This window comes from Hoplias malabaricus, chromosome 18 (assembly GCF_029633855.1).
Source record: "Hoplias malabaricus isolate fHopMal1 chromosome 18, fHopMal1.hap1, whole genome shotgun sequence".
Classification (NCBI taxonomy): domain Eukaryota; kingdom Metazoa; phylum Chordata; class Actinopteri; order Characiformes; family Erythrinidae; genus Hoplias; species Hoplias malabaricus.
The window spans coordinates 16293046-16313390 of record NC_089817.1 but is presented as its reverse complement, the minus strand read 5'-3'; the positions used below and the strand labels follow the sequence as shown (position 1 = coordinate 16313390).

General features: G+C 39.8%; 1 protein-coding gene across 3 annotated transcripts in view; it reads left to right on the top strand.

The window, feature by feature from the left end:
- The window catches only part of tiam1a (TIAM Rac1 associated GEF 1a), a 116450-nt gene extending 96310 nt beyond the window's left edge, over positions 1-20140 (top strand). For all 3 annotated transcript variants that reach the window (XM_066651043.1, XM_066651044.1, XM_066651045.1), the window contains 12 exons: positions 6682-6900; positions 7801-7869; positions 8533-8658; positions 8981-9089; positions 9830-10009; positions 10335-10453; positions 12391-12499; positions 12988-13046; positions 14639-14735; positions 15923-16010; positions 16256-16428; positions 17776-20140. In XM_066651043.1, coding sequence (XP_066507140.1) covers positions 6682-6900; positions 7801-7869; positions 8533-8658; positions 8981-9089; positions 9830-10009; positions 10335-10453; positions 12391-12499; positions 12988-13046; positions 14639-14735; positions 15923-16010; positions 16256-16428; positions 17776-18344 — 1917 coding nt within the window. In that variant the 3' untranslated portion in view covers positions 18345-20140. The remainder of the gene's footprint in view (positions 1-6681; positions 6901-7800; positions 7870-8532; positions 8659-8980; positions 9090-9829; positions 10010-10334; positions 10454-12390; positions 12500-12987; positions 13047-14638; positions 14736-15922; positions 16011-16255; positions 16429-17775) is intronic.
- The last annotated feature ends 205 nt before the right edge of the window (positions 20141-20345 follow it).

The following is a 20345-nucleotide window of genomic DNA, read 5'->3' as shown; positions in this document are numbered from 1 at the left end:
AATAGGACATGACCTGTTATTTAATTTCTAATTTGGAAAGCAAACCGGGAAATAAAAAGAAATAAAAACAGGAAAATGCTCTGGATGTGTGTTTTCTGGGGCTGTACATTGACAGAATTATGTATCACTCTGTGTCAGCGGCAACTTGACAGTCCTGCCCCTTAATCTGGCGAGATGTTTCTCTTTAGGTTTATGATATAAGTAACCCTGGCTATCTGAGTTTGCCTGTTTGAGGCTGTCTTTTACTGTGCTGTTAAAGTGGAAATGCTCAGCTGTGGCATTGACTGCTTAATTTTGCTCATAATACATCTTCTAGTTTACAAACAAGACACTATCTGCAACATAATGCAGCATAATTTGTGGTAGGTATTTAACAATACACTCTTGCAATTAGATTCACAATACTGAGTTCACAATACTATTTAAATTAAAAATGACATATTTTCTGATGGGTGGCACAGTGGTGCAGCTGGTAGTGTCGCAGTCACACATCTCCAGGGACCTGGAGATTGTAAGTTTAAGTCCTGCGCCGGGTGACTGTCTGTGAGGAGTTTGGTGTGTTCTCCCCGTGTCCACATGGGTTTCCTCCCACAGTCTCACACACAGAATGTGTGAGTGCGTCACCCTGCAAAGGACTGGCGCCCCCTCCAGGGTGTGTTCCCAACGTGCACCCAGTGATTCCAGGTAGGTTCCGGTGCCACCGCGACCCTGAACTGGATAAGAGTTTTCAGACAGTGAATGAATGAACATTTGCTGATATTTGAGTAACTTTTAACTCAGTTTCAAGTGTTACTAATGTATAGGGTTTGTTTGAAAGCTTTTACAGTCTTGTATTGCATTATGAAGATAACATGATACATTATTGCTCTATTATAAGCAATTATAAGTTATGTAAACACTTTGTAAATTAATTTATTTTAACCCTGAGCTGTTCCACAAAATTTATCTGCACCTCCCAGCACCCTCCTTGGAAGGAGGAGTTAGACAGGTTGTTTGCACACCTTTTTCCCCCCGATTGAGGCTTCAGAGCATGGGTTTGCACTAAGATAAACCCAGGTCAGTGTAAAAGTACATCAACACGCAGCACTGCAGTCGGGCAGTTGTTCTTAGATGCTGCAGTGGTGTTATGGTATAGTGAGAGGGGGCGAGTGACTTTGCCGTTTGATGAGCTTCTCTCTCCAGCCCCTGCCCCTCCCCTTCTGTCTCTCATCCTGCTGCAGATGGGATTATTATTGTTATTATTCTCTCTCTCTCTCTCTCTCTCTCTCTCTCTGAACCACTTCCGCCAGAGCTCTGTTCTCTCTGTCCAACCTCCTCCTGGAGAACAGAACAAGAGAGAGAGAGAGAGAGAGAGAGAGAGAGAGAGAGAGAGGGAAGTAAGAGCAGGGAGGAAAAGGAGGGGTAAGCTAGAGCTGATAGAGCAGGGTAGTACTGTAGGGAACAGAAAAGAACAGAAGCGTTCTCGCTCTCAAACACCTCGGTTCTCACACTCATATCGGCTCAGTGGAGGAGATAAGCCTAAGGTGGAGTGAGTGAGGCTTGGCCTTTCCTTCAGAGGTCACCCTCTTCTGTGACTTCTGTGTCCATTGTGGGGGTCAGCATGCCCGTACTGTGGAAGAACAGGAGCTCCAAGTGCTCCTCTGAATCCATCTATGACATGCTGCAACTGGTGAGGCTACCTGCACCTCGCTCTGTGTGTGTGTGTGTGTGTGTGTGTGTGTGTGTGTGTGTGCACGCGCATGTGTGTGCGTGTCTGTTTTTGTGTGAGTACATGGAATTTGAGTGTGTGTGCCATTAATATTGTTACATAACCTCACTTGTGGTGATTCTGAACTGTTTTTAATCTGAATTTCTACTCTTTCGTATTGTACTGGTTATTTTTAAAGGCACAATCTCTTTTTCTCTGTGCAATGATATGAATTCGTCCAGTTATAAGTAATTTGCTGTAATTCATTGCTTTGTGTGTCCATCAGTCTGTCATTTGCTTATGCCCCAGCTCCTCAGTGGCCTTCCAATCAGATTAGGAGAAGCTGGCAGGGCTGTCAGTGTGTCTCTCTGTATTAGTCAGGGTGGAGGCCATATCTGTCCATTTCCTGCCTTGCTGGATCTGTTCCACCTCTGCAGTAATGGGGATGATGTAAAGACTGGACAGCATGGCAAAAATCTGGCCAAATCACAATAGCAATACGGCACAAACACAGGTTTTGATTTTATCATCATACACGATATTCAGCTCTGTTTTACGATTGATTGATGATGAAGTTATTCCAAGCAAAATACATTTAATCTTTAGAGACTAAGAGTTAGATCTCTTTTTTTAAAAAAAAAAAAAAAACATTATTCAAATGTACAGTCAAATACAGTCAAAGATTTTGGGCAATCCAGGTCAAATGAAATGCTTAGCTAATGTTAAAATAAGCTCACAAGTAACCTACAGTTATTTGCAGAATTTAACATACTGGAGAAATGCCTTTTGCTAAGATTATGGCATGGTTTATATTATGTTTATAATTTTTTGCCCAATACATTAAATCATTTGCAAATCCTTTGCTCTAAAAGATACAGGGAAAATATATGCAATTTTAAAATTTGTTCCTTTTATTTAAAAAATATTTTTTTAACAAATTTTATTCCTCAAATTAATCACTGCTGTTTCCACCCATTAGCTAAAACACCACAAATTGCACAGTGCTAAGAAGCAAAAGCTAGCCGCTATCATCTTGGCTTGATTTGTGGTGTCCTAGCTAATCTGTGGAAATGCCAGTGAAGAAACATTAAAGCAGCTTCTGCAGCTTTTTGTACACTGCTGCTAACGCAAACCCAATGGATAGCTCAACACATTTGCAGGAGAACACCAACAGCCCACATGCATTGTGTTATCCACTCTGTTAGACGTCCTTGTTTGTCTACCTTGTAGGCATAAAGTGAGAGACAGCAGCTCATCTGTTGGAGCACAGTTTGTCTTGGTCATCCTCTGGTAGTTCATCAGTAAACACAGGACGCTGTTAGCTGTATATTTTTGGTTGGTGGTTGGTTCTCAGTCCAGCAGTGAGGGCTTTAAAAACTCCAGTAGGTCAGCGTCACTGCATTAGAATAAGGACAAAAAGTGCGAATAAGCAAAATCTTTCTTCCTACATAAGATTAAGATCTGTCCCTGACCTCACAAAAATGCATGTGGCTGAATGCATTCAACTCCTCATGCAATGTTCCTCAATGTAGTGTAAAGCCTGCGTAGAGTTGAAGCTGTTGTGTAGTTATGTGTACATGCCAGTTAGGCACACTTTTTGAAGGATGCAAAAAAGATCAACACTCTCTGGAGGATCTGGTTGGAGTCCTGTGATGGAAAATTGGCTCTGGGTTACATTTCCCAGAGAACAGCAGCTGGACAGTAGCAGAGGCCAGAGAATAAACACGGGAACGGAACAGACGCTGGAGCACTCTCTTCTGCTTCTTGCAAGTTTGTTTTGCATATTAGACACAAGGATTACACTTTACACCTCTGTTTTCTGAAAGTTAATTTTCTGCTTTTTTATATATATGCCTAATGCTTGGCTTGCCTTATCTTTACTGTACAGCTTGTGTGGGCACACGCATGTGTGTATTATATATGTGACTGTGAAATACTCCAGATACCTCATTTAATCCATTTATCCTGGCTGATCCCAGCAGAGAATGCTGGGTCTGTGTCCTATATTCCAGTTAGGATGGTGAAATTGCATTTCTGTTTACACATACCCCATAGAAAGTGTTCCATGACCATCAATCACAGAGCTCTGGCTATTTTTCTTTTGCCTGATGTGTGGGACTGGGTGTTGTATCATACAGCACCAGGGCCGTTTCAGTGGATGTTGAGCTAGAGCTTGTATTTTTAGCTCCTCAGCTTCTTGTTCCTATTCTGCCACTGTGGGGGAAGTTTTGTGCATTAGACTTGTAATTAAGTTTGCAGGGTTTGTGTGTCCGAGTGTGTGTGGGGAAGAGTTTGATAGAGTGTATGTGTGTGTGTGTGTGGCCAGAAAAACCTGCTTGTCCACATTTCGTTTCCCTGATCCTCCATCTGTAAATAACATGCACAGGCCATTATCACTATCCCTTAACCCTTTAATGTACCACTGGAAGCTTAAATTTGTAGACACCTGCTGTGGAGCTACCAATGCTTTTTCTAAACTCAAGGTCATCAATATGGAGTGTATCCATCCCCTACTGCAGTATCAGCCTCTACTCCTCTGGGAAAGCTTTATAATAGATATAGGAAAATTGCTGTGAGGAGCTGATTGCATTCAGTCACATAATTATTGGTAAAGCCAGGTCTTGGTTTTGGATGATTAACTCTCAAACACCTCTTCATCTCATCTCAGAGGTATTAGATGAAGTTCGATCACCTGAAATGAGTGCAATTTCTCTGTTTTCTACAGTTCATTGCCTAGGGCTTTCTACCGCTCTAGGGTAGTTTGCTTCTCATTCCTTTCCCCATCCTATTTCATTGTATTTTATTGTATTATTGGCTCAGAATATTCGACTATTCTTATTTTTGTAGGTAGGTATTCGGTTAATTTTAAGATTCAGATGTTTAATGGTGTCAATAAAAGTAACACTCCACACCACCAGGCTCATCAATATTTTATCAGCTTCATACCTGTAAATAAACCACCTCTGGTTGGCTCTGGGTTGCCCCTGTGGCTTTAGTTAACAGAGTCACAATTTGAGCAGCAGAGCTCCTGGATTTTTAAACATTTAAAATATTCTCAGAATATTACAGCCGAAGATCTGAAACCCTAAAAAGGATATATTCAGGACAGGCCTAGAATATTGGCTGTTTTTCTAAGGAGATAATTCACAATGTGTGTGGATAGTTGAATAAATGTGTCAGAGAGGGAAGCACCTTGTAAGTAGTGGAAATCAATCAAGAGAAGGCGTATCAAACCTTTGGTCATGCACTGTACTTTTCGAGATTCATACTCATTTAGTCCTTAAACTGCCCCCTTTGTATCTATGAGCTGTGTGTATGTAAAATTTAAACGGTCTTAGCTTGAGTAATCAGAGCCTACTGTGTGATATGAAAGTCAAGTGTGCTATTGTGCATATGAGCTCCCTGGACAAAAAATTGGTCACTTTGCATGTTTACAGTTTTAGTAATTTCAGGATACTGCAGATGGCACCACATAATGATGATCAGGCTATAAATACTTGCCAGCTGTGCAATGGGGTTCAGAGATTGAGAAGAGGTGGTACAGTGCAGTGAATGTCTCGGTCGATGTGTTAATGTAATGATTGACAAAAAGGCGTGATTGCATCTGGATTCTTGTCAGAATCGTGGCCGGAATACGAAAGTGACGGACACCACTGGCGTGTTTCATGGCTTGTCAATGAAAATTGCTTTGCTGCCAGGCAAGAATTGACTCTTCACAATAATAATAATAAAATAGCATTGTGCGAACTGAACTAAATATTATCTATCACTGCATAAAAGAAGTACCAAGCTGCCTTTATTTTTGAATGCACTGTGATTGGTTCTGAGTGAGCATGTTCACATATTCAGAATAAAATTCTGATTGTTTCTCAGTTTGTTACTAAATTTTTTCATTTGAATAACAATAAAAGGCTACAGAAATATAATAAATATGTGAACGTGAACATTTTCTTCAGCTTTGGTCGATCTTGTGAATGACTATCAAAATAAACGATACCTGAATTCTATCCCCACCTGGAGTCACTGTCTGTGACGAGTTTAGTGTAATCCCCCTGTGTTTGTGTGGGTTTCTTCACATGTTATTAGGGAGGTTGGAAATATATAAAAGTGACCACAGGTGTGAGTTTGAGTGAGTGTGTGATGCCCTGTGTGCTGGACTGGTGCCTTGTCTATGGTGTGTTCCTATATTACACCCAATGATTCCATGTAAGCGCCAGACCCATCGTGACCTGAACAGAAACTTTTACAGGGAGATTTTAAAGGCAGAAATAGTTGCTAAGGGTTCCAGAGTGTGATAGAGATAGTACTGGTCTAAAAAAAAACTACAATCAGGTCAACTTTAGTATGACCATCATATTAAGTTTAAAAATTAAATGTAAAAGATCTGTATATGTGCTTTACAGATATTTGATGAATACATTTCCTTATACCTCTAAATGTAACAGTATCCTTTATAGTTATTGAAAACAGACTTTTATGGACTATATCATATCAACAGTGTCTAAAATGCAGAAGCGAGAGGCGGGCCAACTTAAAGAAAGTGTTGTGAAAAGGGTGTGTCATTGGAAACTAAAACAAGACAAGTGCTGATCTGTTCCTCTGCAACATCTTGGCAGTGTGTCCATGTCTCAACACTGGTTCTGACTTCTTGTGATATATTGGTACAGTTTTGTTTACCTGTTCGATCAATCTTTGAGGTACTGGATTTGCTAATAGCATTTAAAACTCAGACTTATCATATATGTATATTTAATGTTATTATTTATTAAATATGGTGTTCTGTTTTTTGTATCGGCAACATTTCCAAATAATAACAATGTGGTTTCTTTAATTAATTAAATTAGGAAAGAAATTAAACTTTAGACACGTGAACTCTAACAATGTTTTTAAAGCATGGTATTGGGAAATATTTTAAAGTTTGTGTTTAGGGTTAATCTGCATCTGAGTCGTAGATAAATGTCCTTTATGCATTAAAATTATTCTCTTTTTTGCAGAGTACGGAACAAGTGACAGCTTTCTGCCGCAACCTTCATGACATGAATCCCTCAGAGACTCTGCCCTCTTCCTCGTCTTCCTCCTCATCCTCATCCTCATGCATGCCCAGTCCCATCTCCCCGGTGCCAGCACCCTCCACCCAACGTCAGTTGTCAGACGCGGACAAACTCCGCAAGGTCATCAGTGAACTGGTGGACACTGAGAGAACCTATGTTAAGGTCAGTCTGTGCTGGAATGTGGATTTCAGCATACGTCTGTAGTGTATGCAGGTGCATTGTTAGACTGATATAAATAAATAATAAAATAAATAAAATAATATAGTCCTAATGTGCTAAATTCTGCAAACATAAATAAATAAATAAAAATAATACTGTCAGACTGTGAACTATATTTTCCAAAATAACACCATATATATTTGGTATATCCTCAGAAAATACACAACACCAACAATTTTATGTACAAGTAGAATATTACCAATGGCAGACCAGTGACAAATTTGTAAAAAAAATAAATTAAATGGTTCATGGATTATTTATTAGTTATTATTATTGGACAGGTTTTTTAATAGGCTACAGGTGCAGCCAGTCCAGTTAATAAGTTAATAGTTTTGATTGTTTACCCTGTGAAAAATGGTGGGACTGCAGGTAGTATCACTGATACACTGCTCCAGGATCTCAGGGTCCTGTTGACTGCTGTTGACATTTGATGTGTTCTCCCTGTGTCTATATGGGTTTCCTCTGGGTGCTCCTGTTTCTACCCAGAGTCCAAAAACACACTGGTAGGTTGATTGGCTGTGTTAAATAAAGAGCCATTTGCAGCATGCATGCAGTAAATGACCCCAAAAAAAAGGACAAAGCGTTTGTATTTCAGCCTAAAGCTGTCTGACTGGTTAACTACTTTCCCTTTAATCACCTTAGCTAATGACTTACTAACACTAAATAGCTTCTGTTGTGACTTCAGGCAAAGACTTATAGTCGCATCCTAATTACTGATAATGTGGTGTCGCCTTTAAAATACCTGCTCATGCCCAAAGCCCTGTTTTTCCTCTCTTTATTTAAACCCTTTTCATTTTCTGGGTCTCTCTCTCTCTCTCTCTCTCTCTCTCTGTCTCACCACAGGATTTGAACTGTCTGATAGAGAGATACCTAACACCTCTGCAGAAGGAAAACTTCCTCTCCCAAGATGAGGTGGGTTCCAAATATGTCACATGATTAAGTTCTGTAAAACATGTATGATCTGACTCGTGCCAGTTCCACAGGACTTATGCCAAGGCTGTTGTTGGCTAATGCTAAAAATATAGCTTGTATTTGGACCATTTATTTGGTTAAAAAAGATACAGAAAGTAGAGAAAAGTGTAAATTAACAATGGGAAATGGAAATGTAACAGAAAAACTGTCACTGGGGTGAGACCTACTGCTGTCAAAGTTATGGTCCCCCTTAAGGGTGCATATTCTGTACCTTTAATTAGAAAACATAACTGATCTTAAGCTATTTCGATTATAATTGTAAATATTAAAATTCTGTTAATTATTTATCTATTTTTATATTTACCCTTTCATCTCCAGGACTTTAATGAAATGTTACAAATATCCACCTTCTTCTTGGGAAGAGAATGTATTTACGCTACATATAAAGGTCCACTAAATAGTAGTGTACACTACTTGTGTATTTAGTGACAATAATGTACCTCTACTGTACCTTTTTTTTCTGAGAATGTACATGTCATGAACTCGTGGGATTGTGACTGATGTGTATTACTGATTTGTCTGTATTGCCTGATTAAACATTTGTCCATGAATATTTGTGTAAAGTTTTGTTATGTGCAGAGTCCTTGTTTTGTTCATTTGCAGCTGGACGTTCTCTTCGGGAACTTACCGGAGATGGTGGAATTCCAGGTGGAGTTTCTGAAGACTCTGGAAGATGGAACAAGGCTGGTTTCAGATTTAGACAAGCTTGAGAGAGTGGATCAGTTTAAGGTATTATTGTCAATTTATTATCAGTAGAACATAATTAAATGCTTCTTAGTGTTACTATTATCAAGGTATCATTACGCAATGGCTGTCAAATGCACCCTTATCAAATCTTTCTCACTGAGACATAATTAACAGTTTCCAGTGATATTCTGCATTCATTAAATATTCTCAGTAGTACTCGAAACATATCAGAGCTTATCTCTATGGCAGACTCTCAGATGGTACTTAATCTTAAATAGTCCTCACTGATGCAGTTATATAAATAGTTGGTTATCATATTTGGTGTCCTTTGTCTTCATTCTCTGCCTCCTGTTTTGGTCCACAGAAAGTGCTTTTCTCTCTCGGTGGATCCTTCCTCTACTATGCAGACCGCTTCAAGATTTACAGTGCTTTCTGTGCCAGCCATACAAAGGTCCCCAAAGTTCTCACCAAAGGTAAAGTCACCTTTCAATGCTCCTTTCAAGAAGATTAGAGAGAAAATGCATTCTTCATAGTGAGCCTGATTTCACGTTCACACTTGATGGCCCAAAGTATTGTGAACCCCATTTGTTATTCTTGTTCTCTTGAAGAGAAAAAAGGGAGAAAGTTTTGTTGAAGTTATTGTTTTCCTGCAGGTTTCTTGAAAACAACACAAAGAGTTACTCTAATATTGCACAGCTCCTATTCCACAGAGATCCAGAGTGGGCTTTGTTCTGCCTCTCTGTGCTTGTGCCATTTCCCAAGGCCGTTTTGTTCGTGGCGGCACTTTTTCATGAGGCTTAGCAGGATATGAATTACAGTGAATAGGAAAGATGGAGTGGAGTAAAGGAAAAGTATAGACTGTTCAGCCAGCCATTCAGCCCTGCTGGGCTCTGCTGTAGGTTTTGCTGAAATTGAAAGGGTAACTGTTTAATGCAGAGCACAAAGCACCAGAGCATTTACTGTTAGAAGCGTGAGGTGAGCCCCTAAGCTGTTGAGGAATTTATGGGTTTCTTTATTTAAAAGAAAAAAGAAAAGAAAAAAAGAAGAAACAAGGCCCTGCTGTGTTACCTTGCATTTAGCTTTCTATGAACGTCAGTAAATCAGGGATAATGGCACCACTCAGGATAAGAGCAGGCATTTGATGGGCTTGTTTTTTGCATCTGACATTTCCAACATTTTGTGTCCCCCTCTGTCTCTCAATATGTAAATGCAGCTAAGACTGATCCGGAGTTTAAGGCATTTCTGGCTGAGAGGAACCCCAGGCAGCAGCACTCCTCCACTCTGGAATCATACCTGATCAAGCCCATTCAGAGGGTCCTAAAATACCCTCTCCTGTTGAGAGAGCTCTACTGCCTCACTGACCCAGACAGCGAGGAGCACTACCATCTCAATGGTATGGGGCACAGTACTTGGAATCAAGTACAGCATTTTTAAATGCAAAGCACTTCACTCACTAACAGATTAATTTACTTGTTTTACACAATGCTCCACAGTGGGTGGTATACAGTAAATCAGTGAAACTTTGTCTTTATTTTAGGAGTTGGCGCTAAGACAAATAACGATGTACTTGATTCAAATGTGTTCATAATTTCCAGACAAATAAATTATATCGTATCAGTCAAATTTGGCCTTTCATATTACTTACTTAACTGTTATTGTGGACTTGATGTGCTAATGCACCATATAACTAATGTTCTTACATCTTTTACTCTGTGCAGTTGCGATAAAGGCCATGAATAAAGTGGCGAGCCACATCAACGAGATGCAGAAGATCCATGAGGAATATGGAGCTGTGTTTGACCAGCTGATCAGTGAGCAGAGTGCAGACAAGAAAGAGGTCAAACATCTGCTGCCAATCTTATTTTTATATATTTTTTGTTGTATCTTAGCAATTTCGCTTGACTTTTTTTTTTCCTTTTTTGTGGCAAAACATGAGATTTAAAGAAAAGCCAATCTGATTTTGCTCTTCTCCTCACGTTAAGTGCAGAGAGACTTAGCCCTCATCTACGTGTCTCCAAATAATGTCACTGGAACCTTGTTTATGTAAGAGCACAAAAAAGTCTAAACAGATCAAACAAGTCCGGAGAAATATAAGCACTGAGCAAAAACTGTGAAAAAAAAATGAACGGAGAACGAAGAGAACCAAGCAAAGATGACTAAAAGGAACAGCTTCTGCTCATTCATTTCTCACTGCTGGGTTTTCTGGGTTGGGGTAAACAGAGGATCATTCATCCTCATTTAAAATAACAGGTGCTAAAATAAGTGTATTTGAGTAGGGCTTTTTAGACAGGGAGAAAAGGGTATTGTGGTTTTTGGATCAAATCATGTCACAGAAATTTCATTAAGACTCCAGGGAACAGTGTATACTTGAGGAAAGGTGCCAGAAAATGTCAACTTTAGTGCTTCTTAAAGGCTAAGCACCACTTAATGGACCTCCATGAATATTTCACATTATTTTAGTTACTGACATGTATAAGTATGAATTAAAATGAAAATAGCAGCTTAATTTGCTTTAAACTGACAATTTTATTAAATTGATGGAAAAACCCAAGCACGCTACGGAAATTCTTGAACACAACCGTGACGTCACTGGTGGACAACAGCTGAACAACGCCGCGGTAAAACACCGTTATGACTGACTGTTATGACAGTATCTAGCTAAATAACCAACATTATTCATGACAATAGCCTAGCAATAAGCTAAACTCAAACCGTTATTCTTGTAAATGTGATCGAAGTCGAACTCGAATTCATCCGACACTATAAACCTCCGTAATGCAACTAGTGATACGTAGCCGAGTATAATGAGCCACCAAGTTTAGCAAGTCAAGCTAACGTTAACTAACACCAACTAAAACAGGCGAAGTAAGTGTACTTACCCTGTTTACCTCCATGTTACAGAGGCTCTTGAACACATTTCGTTGGTCTCCTTACATGCCCATATTGTTGGAAAAGCGCCAGTGAAATGAGCTACAGATAACGGAGTGAGTGGATGGTCCTTTCCAAAGTGCCCGTTTAAAGTTGACAAATTTAGTCAATTTTTTGGATATTTTGGGATCTTTGGGCCATTTGTGCGCAGATGTCCCACTGTACATTGAATGATTGCAGCCAAAAACAACACACCTTTTCGTCATTTTGCATTAAATTAAGTGCAACTTCTAGAGTTGTTGTCCACCATCTACGTCACAGGCAAGACGCCTATTAGAGTTTCCGAACACCGTGGGGGGGGGGTGGACCAACGGTCCTTATTCCTTGAATTAGTAAGAAATAACATGATTTCTGACTATCAATAAACACAAATTAGGAACTCAAATTCCACTGTATTTATTTGTTTGACACTTTCATATCGCTGGTGCTTAGCCTTTAAGTATTAGCAAAGGAATCCAAGTTTGAAGTGTTACATTCTGTTTACATTCATGTTTCATTGGTGTATTACTTCGTGTTTAGTCTCACAGCTGTTGCTTAAAGTTTATCATATTTATGGTTTAAAAATTAGCATTGTACAATGTTCACTGAGTGGTAGATGTAACTACAATTTGTACTTTTACACAAGCTGAGTTTCCTTGACTACTTCTACTTGATTGTGAATTTAGAATACTCTACACATCTCTCATTGTATATGACTCTTTCAGATGAGAGGAAGCTGCATGTAGTATTTATTATTGTATGTTTTTTAATAGTTTCTTCCACACAAGCAGTAGTTTGCAGGCTTGAACCATAACTAAAAGAATACTCTGATGACTTTTGCTTTTTCTATATTTGATTGTGCTCCAGGTGGCGGATCTCTCTATGGGTGACCTACTGCTGCATGCTACTGTGGCCTGGATCAACCCGCCATCATCTCTGATGAAGGGGAAGAAAGACCCCGAGCTTGTTGCCTTCAGTAAGTGAAAGCACGTGTATAAGTATGCTGGTGTATGTATGTGTGGTTTTGGGTGGGCAAGAATGGAAAGTAGGCCAAAGCTTTCCAGAATAGCATCCTGTCTCTTATTCATCACCCCATTCCCTCCACTCTCATCTTCAGGCCCTAAAGAAGCGACATTGTCCAGTGGCACTCTGCACATTAATATTGCAGTCACTCACCTTCATGTTTTTTTTTTTTTTTTTTTGCAAACAAGCAAAATTTGAAAGCATAAAAGAGTAGCCGGAAGATGTGGGACCGTGATGGTTGACTGGCCCCACGGATGTGGGTTACTAGTTTTCTTTCTTTTCCTACTTTAAATGTTAAACCAAGGAAAAGACAAAGAAATCACAGAGCCCCAAGGTTTACTTAGTCAGCCATCTGCACTGGAGAATTCTTATAAACTTTGACATGGTTTTCCTAATTTAAGCCTAATGCCTTTATTTCTGCTGTTCTTTTTCATCCTCCAGTTTTCAGGACAGCTATCGTTTTTGTCTACAAAGATTGCTCCAAGCAGAAGAAAAAAATAGTGAGTGCTCTTTTTTACCAACATCCTTTCTCCCTCTATGCATTAACAGACTGTCTGGTGCTTTTAGCAAGTACAAGATTTCCATTCTAATCCAAGGAGAGCGAGGCGGCTGAGTGTGGCTCTGCCAGCATGATCACTCTTAATGTGTCTTCCACTTTCTCTCCTCGTTCTGTCATTAAAGAGAATCTCAGCTCTTTACATGTCCATGAGTCCTAACTTTATAGTCAAGTTAAGTGATTTTATTTTTTTACTTTTTACAGTACTTTAGTTCAGGAGTAACTAAAGCATATAGTCCGTTCAAATCATGCAAACAGCTTATTATACATAACTCTGCAGAACTCAGAGATCCCCCACACCTACGGACAGTTTTGAGTCGCCAATCCACCTACCAACGTGTGTTTTTTTGGACTGTGGGTGGAAACCGGAGCACCCGGAGGAAACCCACGCGGACACGGGGAGAACACACCAACTCCTCACAGACAGTCACCCAGAGCAGGAATAGAACCCACAACCTCCAGGCCCCTGGAACTGTGTGACTGCGACACTACCTGCTGCGCCACCGTGCCACCAATCATGTTCAGTGTTTCTTATTTTAAGTAAGATAGGCACATGTACTTTAAGACACATAATGCTGAAAGATGGACAGTATCAGCTGCTGGATTCTGTAAGATAAAGAGTTTAAGATATTTGTTCCCTTTATCTCTGTACCTTTCAATGACCTTTTAATCTTACCATGTGGTATATAACACTCACGTGTAAATTATGTCCAGTCAATAAGCATTCTTCATTATTCTTTTCTTTTTAAATTATATATACATATAGCACTTTTTTAGATACTAAACATTTTTTGGGACATGAGGGAGTCACCTCAATATGCCGCATCCACGTGCATGATGTGATGGCAGCCAATCCACACCAATATACTCACCACACATCAGCTATTAGGTGGAGAGGAGACAAGAGGGACTGATTAAGCCAGATGAAGGCATGATTAGGGGGACAGAAGTGACCACAGTGGTCAAATTAGCCTGGACTTCAGAGTAACACCCTATTATTTTCAAGGAAAACTGAATCAAGACAAAAAAAATTTTTATGTCTCTTCTGAAGCATAGAGCCGTTTGTTCAGTTCACTTTCATCACTGCACTCACAGACACACAATTACAGCGCCCCCTGTTGGCCTCACAGACACCATTTCCAGCAGCCATCCAGCAGATTTCCCATCCAAGAATTACTCTAGCTTCAGTGTATTTACATGTTTGGGTGTTCAGGTGCTATACGTGACAGAGTTTTACCTTTTGAAATTATTATTTGTACTTGATTTGGACATGATTTAAACAGCAACAGTATCCATCTTGGAGCTTGGAGCTTAAAACCTGGAGTTAGTATTTGTAACAAAGCAAAACACAGTGGTATCAGTTTTGCACACGTAATAATAAGCCATAAACTATTAGAATCCATATAAGAAAATGAGCTTCAATAACTTTTTGATTATCAAGCCTGATTCCTACTTGTAAGAGCCTCTGCTGGATACGTAATGAACTGTTCTGCCAGATCACTCTCATTTCTCTGTCTCTTTCTCTTCTCTCTGTAGGGAACCTCTCACAGAGCTTCGGTGTTTGATGAACGAGATCCATTTCGATTCAGACACATGATTTCCACAGATGCTCTTCAAGTCCGTACTCCTACCAGTGAGTCATTATTAAATGTGGCTTTCACTCTCTTTCTGTCTGCGTTCGTATAACTACAAGTTCCTATAGGCGTTTTTGCATAGACATACACTGATCAGCCATAACATTACAACTACCGCCCACTGACTGCTTTGTCTCACAGGAGCACCATAGAGCAAAGCACACATCACTTATGTGTTGATGGTGTGTTAGGGTGTGGTACTGGTACGCGTGCTGCTAACACATGCTAACACACCACCACCATCACCGTCACTGCAGCTCTGAGAATGATCTACAAGCCCAGTAACACCTGCCCTTTAGTGGTCCAGTGGGGTACTGACCATTGTAGAGCTGGGTGACAGCAGGCAACAGAACATGGAGATGTGTGTGTAACTATAGAATTAAAAAGTGCTCCTATATGGACACTGGAGCTGTCATAATGTGATTATAATGCTGTAGCTGATCTGTGTATATCCCTAGAAGAAGCGTTTAAACGTAACTAAGAAACCCAGGGTTATATTTCCTAGGTTCTTTGTACTTTCTTTATGTGTCACTTACAAAAATCCAGAGAAATGGACTTTACGGACCTCTATAGCAGATATGTTGACCCTTGGGTATTCAATGAGTACTGTAAATTTAATGCAAGATATCTGAGGCTTAACAAATTTCCTATATGGGTTTCCAAAAAGCCTATGTGCCAACAGAGACATGTGTGTGTTAGTCCAGCTGTGTTTCTAAATTTGTACAATTCCCTTTACATTCACTCTGCCTTCACCCCTTTCAGAGGTCACTTGTGCTTCACAAGGCTTTGCATAGGCAGCATGGGACATTTTTATGAGGTCATGGCTGAACTGCCATGAATGTTTCTCTGTGAATCGGGAGTATCTACAGCCATTGCGGTAATTGACCTCCATAAGGGTCAATGTTCTTGCCTTTTAACACAGCAAGCCTATGCTCTCTAGTTCAGTGACATTCCCCCTGACCCCAAATGAGTTTTTAAATGTTCTTCAAGCATAATCAGTCTCCCTAGAGCCCCTGAAGCCTACATGTTTATCTGCTCAGCATGATTCTCTTACTTTGTGTCCTGAAGAGGCCCCTTGTAACCCACAGAGCACATTTTGTAATGTCCTTAGGACCTCGTTTAAAGATGATTTAGAAAGCCAATGAACAGCAATTAAAGTGGTGTGTTTTTTTCTGTGATTTTCTAGATTCAGAAGGCACCTCAGTGTGTGAGATTGTTCATGTGAGATCAGAATCTGAAGGTAGACCAGAGAGGACCTTCCAAATTTGCTGCAGGTGAATTGAAGATGTGGGCTATTAAAGATTTTGGACAAATTACATTTAGATTGTATCACATTTACTCATTCATATTCTATAACCACTTAGACATGTTCATTGTACGTTTATATTAAGATTTAGATTTGTATATTAATTAGTTTCAAAAGCTGACTATATAGAATATTTAATTTTAATTTTTTTATTGTCTTAAACACAGTTTCAGAGATTTATGCCAAACATGTCAGGACTGTGTTGTGTTCTAGCTCTCCTGATAGTCAGAAGGACTTCCTGAAGACTGTGCACTCAGTCCTGAGAGATAAACAGCGTCGGCAGTTGATGAAGACGGAGAGTTTGCCTCTCAATCAGCAATACATTCCCTTTGGAGGCAAACGCCTTTGTGCTCTGAAAGGAGCAAGGCCTACTATGAACAGAGCAGGTAGCTGAACTAAACTATTCTGCTGTGACTCTTTTCTTCACACTTACAAAAAAGAAGTTTATTCAAGTGTGATATTATTGTACTTGTTTTAAACTTATATAATATATTACTTATATTATATTATATTAACTTATATTATATAACTTTTATACTTGAACTTAATTTTTTGATTCAAATACACTTATAAAAATATAATCGAGTGTTCTTACAATATACATAAAATGTAAGTATGTAATTGTAGTTTGGGGTGGAACAGTTGACAGTAATATGTACGGGGTGTGAGTGACTCCACCCTCCAGGGTGTGTTCCTGCTTTGTGCCCGATGATTCTGGGTAGACTCCAGACCCACCGCAACCCTGAACTGGATAATCAGTTACAGACAATGAATAAATAAATGAACTTAAATAAACCAAAAGTATTAATAGTATTAAATCATCCACAAGTGGTGCTGTTTTACTACATACATTCATATATTCTGTTATGTAAATGAAGAGGAGCTTTGAAAACATTGACATTCTCTATTTGGGCAACAACATTATCCAAAGTTTAGAGTTAGGGCTAGTTTTAGATAGTAGTACATTTATTTTTGAAGTAGTACATTTACAAGTATAATACTAGTACATTGATTTCAGTACACTTACTACATAAAAAATACTTCTTGAAATATATTTTAACTTAAAATTACTTAAATATAAACAGCATACTGTTATCTAACGCTAGGCTTTAAAGAACACTGTAGTGTTTTTACCTTAAAATTACAGCTTCAGAATCATTGTGATGCTCCACAAACATATAATAGGAAGAACAGAGCCTGTGTCATTGCTATGCCATGAAACTGCACTATAACTTTTGAAGGAGGGTAGGAGACAACCCCTTTCGCTCCCACCCTCCCCCTTGGTTTCAGGACAGCTCTGTACACCTGAATTACACTCTGCAACATTAGGGGAACCGAGGAGCAAAAATACCAAATCACATTTAGTTTTCCTTTAAAGAAAGCTGCTAATGATTTTAGAAAATAAGTGATTTTTCCAGTTCTTATAAATTCATGTCTGAAACCATACATGTGTCTATAACATAGGTATAATTGTCTGATGACTAGGTCATGCAGTTTGTATAGTAATGGTGTTGTGTAAGATTCATTAGTCTGTCCCACAAAACACAAAACTATGAAACATATTTGGCTGACTTCATTTGGGACAACATAAGGACACACTCAAAATCTTGGCTTTTACCTCTCTCCAGTAAGCCAATACAAATGTCTGGCTCTAAGTTTGGACCCAGCATGGTTTCATACTTTCAAACTGTCTAAATAAATTATTTTACTTTCTCTCTCTGTGTTTCTTCCAGTTTCAGCCCCACCTCGAACCCTGGGCCGCAGGAAACTGATCAGGAACAGATTCACCATTGACACAGATGTGGTCTTTGACAACGGCTGCAACCAGGACTCGACTGCTTCTACAGACTCTCCACCTCGAAGGAACCCTTCACCACCCCAGAGCACACAGGACACTGACCGCTGGGTGGAGGAGCAGTTTGACCTGCAGCTGTACAACCAGCAGACAGATGTGAAGGAGACAGACATTCTCAGTGACGATGATGAGTACTGCGAATCCATAAAGGGTTCTTCAGCTGAGCCCAGCCTTGAGGAGTCTTTCGAGGCCCTTATTGCAGAAGGCGAGGAAGAGGAGGATGAACAGGAGGAGGAGGGATGCGTAAAGGAGGAAGATTGTGCTCAGAATGGAGGCTCTGAAGACAAGCTCTCCCTCAAGCTGCCCGAGAAGTCCCACGGCCCACTGAGGCTGACCCCTCTGCGTAAGCAGTGTGCTGTGGAGGGTGCCGCTGCCGAGAGGGAACGGGAGGTCATCTGGGTGCGAAGAGATGATTTCGGCAGTGGCTGTAACAATGACATCTTCTGAGCAGAGAGGAGCAGGGCTGTGGGAAGGCTTTGCTTATAAAAGAATGGAGGCCAGACATAGGAGCCAGTTTTCTAGCCACAGATTAAGCTTATTCTTGGACAGAATGTCTGTGGAATCTCCATTGCCAGTGTAAATACATTCGTAACAATGAGCTCAATCTGTGTGCCATAAGCCCAAACTTTACAGAGGACTGAAAAGCTTCATCAGCCTTTATCAGATGTACTGTATGGACACCACTTCCAGACAGGGGTGCAGATAAGGGTGGACCAGGATTAATTTATTTTATTTTATATTTTGGCTTGTTATGATAGCGTTTATGACGTAAACGACACGAGCCAGGCCTGCATTTGAATGCTGTGTATACACATCCACCAGCCTATGTGATACACATCAGTGCAGTTATTACTTAACAAGTGGGATCTTCAAGAGGAAATAAGTAATACATACATTTTATTGCCTGCAGGCAAATAAATAGGACAAAATTCCCAAGCAATTGGAATCAGACATGAATTTCAGTGATAAGTCTACCCCTATGTCCAGACAATCCTACAACACAAACATGTTCTTGATTGCTAACCAGTACATGGAGCCTATACATGGATGAATTCAGCTGGAAACTGCTGAAAATGTCACAGAGTACTCTTACAGACACAGCACCTCACCCCTCACCTTAGTCCCAGCCTGAACGTCATATAGATGTTCACGGTGACCTACTGTACAATCATATTGTCTATAGATCGTCCACACACTGACATAGTGCAGTGCATAAAGTGCACTCATAACCTGTAGGCAGCTACACTTCCTTTCAAAGAATGACTATTTTTGCAAATATGCTAAGAGCATGGCTCTTTTTTTTTTTTTTTTGCTTCTTGACTGCTTTTCACTTGTACTATATTCAAGGGCTGTGTGTTCTGCAATGACATTCAGGGGCCCATGGCTAAAGACTGGCTAAAATCAGCACAGGCCTTATCTCGCCTGATGGCGGAACGCATATGACTTCGCCCACTGCACAGAGGCATACGCTTTGTAATACATTCCCTCAAAAGTTGCACACTCTGTTTACTAGTTCGCATGTCCCAAAAACAGCTCCTTCCGCTCCTTCTTTTCTGCTGTTCCTCACTGGCTTTACTGTTTACCTTATAGTCCAGTATTACCCTGCCCTAATCACTGAAGGGATGTTTTGAATAATTATTGCTGATCCTGCTGTACTTGAATTTCATGTCAAGGTCGTTTAGAGACAGTGTGATGCCCTGACCTTTCAGCCCTGTACACTGCAATAATGTGAGTACTTTTTTTGCTTAGAGGTACACAAACCATCACAATGTCCCCTTTTTTGGTGTACTACTGAACTGCAAAGCCACTCTGACCTAACACAGACACTGTATGGTATGACATCACCGATCAGTGCGCACTGTCGTATTGTAATGAACTGCACTTAGCTGTTTTTTGACGTAACAGTGAGTGTCTATGAGACCAATTCCAATCACTATAATATGTGATATGAGGCATTGATGAGTTTGGACCTTTTATGACATTTTTTATGCCAGCTGTTTAGACCTTGGTGGAAATAACATTTTACAGAAAGAGAAAGAAAGTATATTTTTAACATGAACACGGAGGACAACGCTCCGGTTGTGAATTGCAATCACTTACTGTATCTGTAGTTATACTTTTTTTTTCGTTTTGGCGTAGAGAGATGTGCTGTTTTAAAAAGTGTAAAGATTCCTTAACTTTTTGCCCTTTGCATTTTTGAAAATGTGTATGTTCATAGGTTTGTGGACTATTATTATTGTTCTCCTAAAATAAATCTTCCTTATTTATACTTGCAGTTTTAATTTGAATTAACTGTACGCATCAACAGGGTCACTGCTGTTTTACAAAGATGCGGAATGCAATAAATAAAAATGTTCACTAATCATTTTAAATACTTAAGGGTGAGGTAGGACTGTAAAGCTGGCTTGGAGGGTGTGGGTCTGGGATGCCAGACTTCACTTTTGAGCC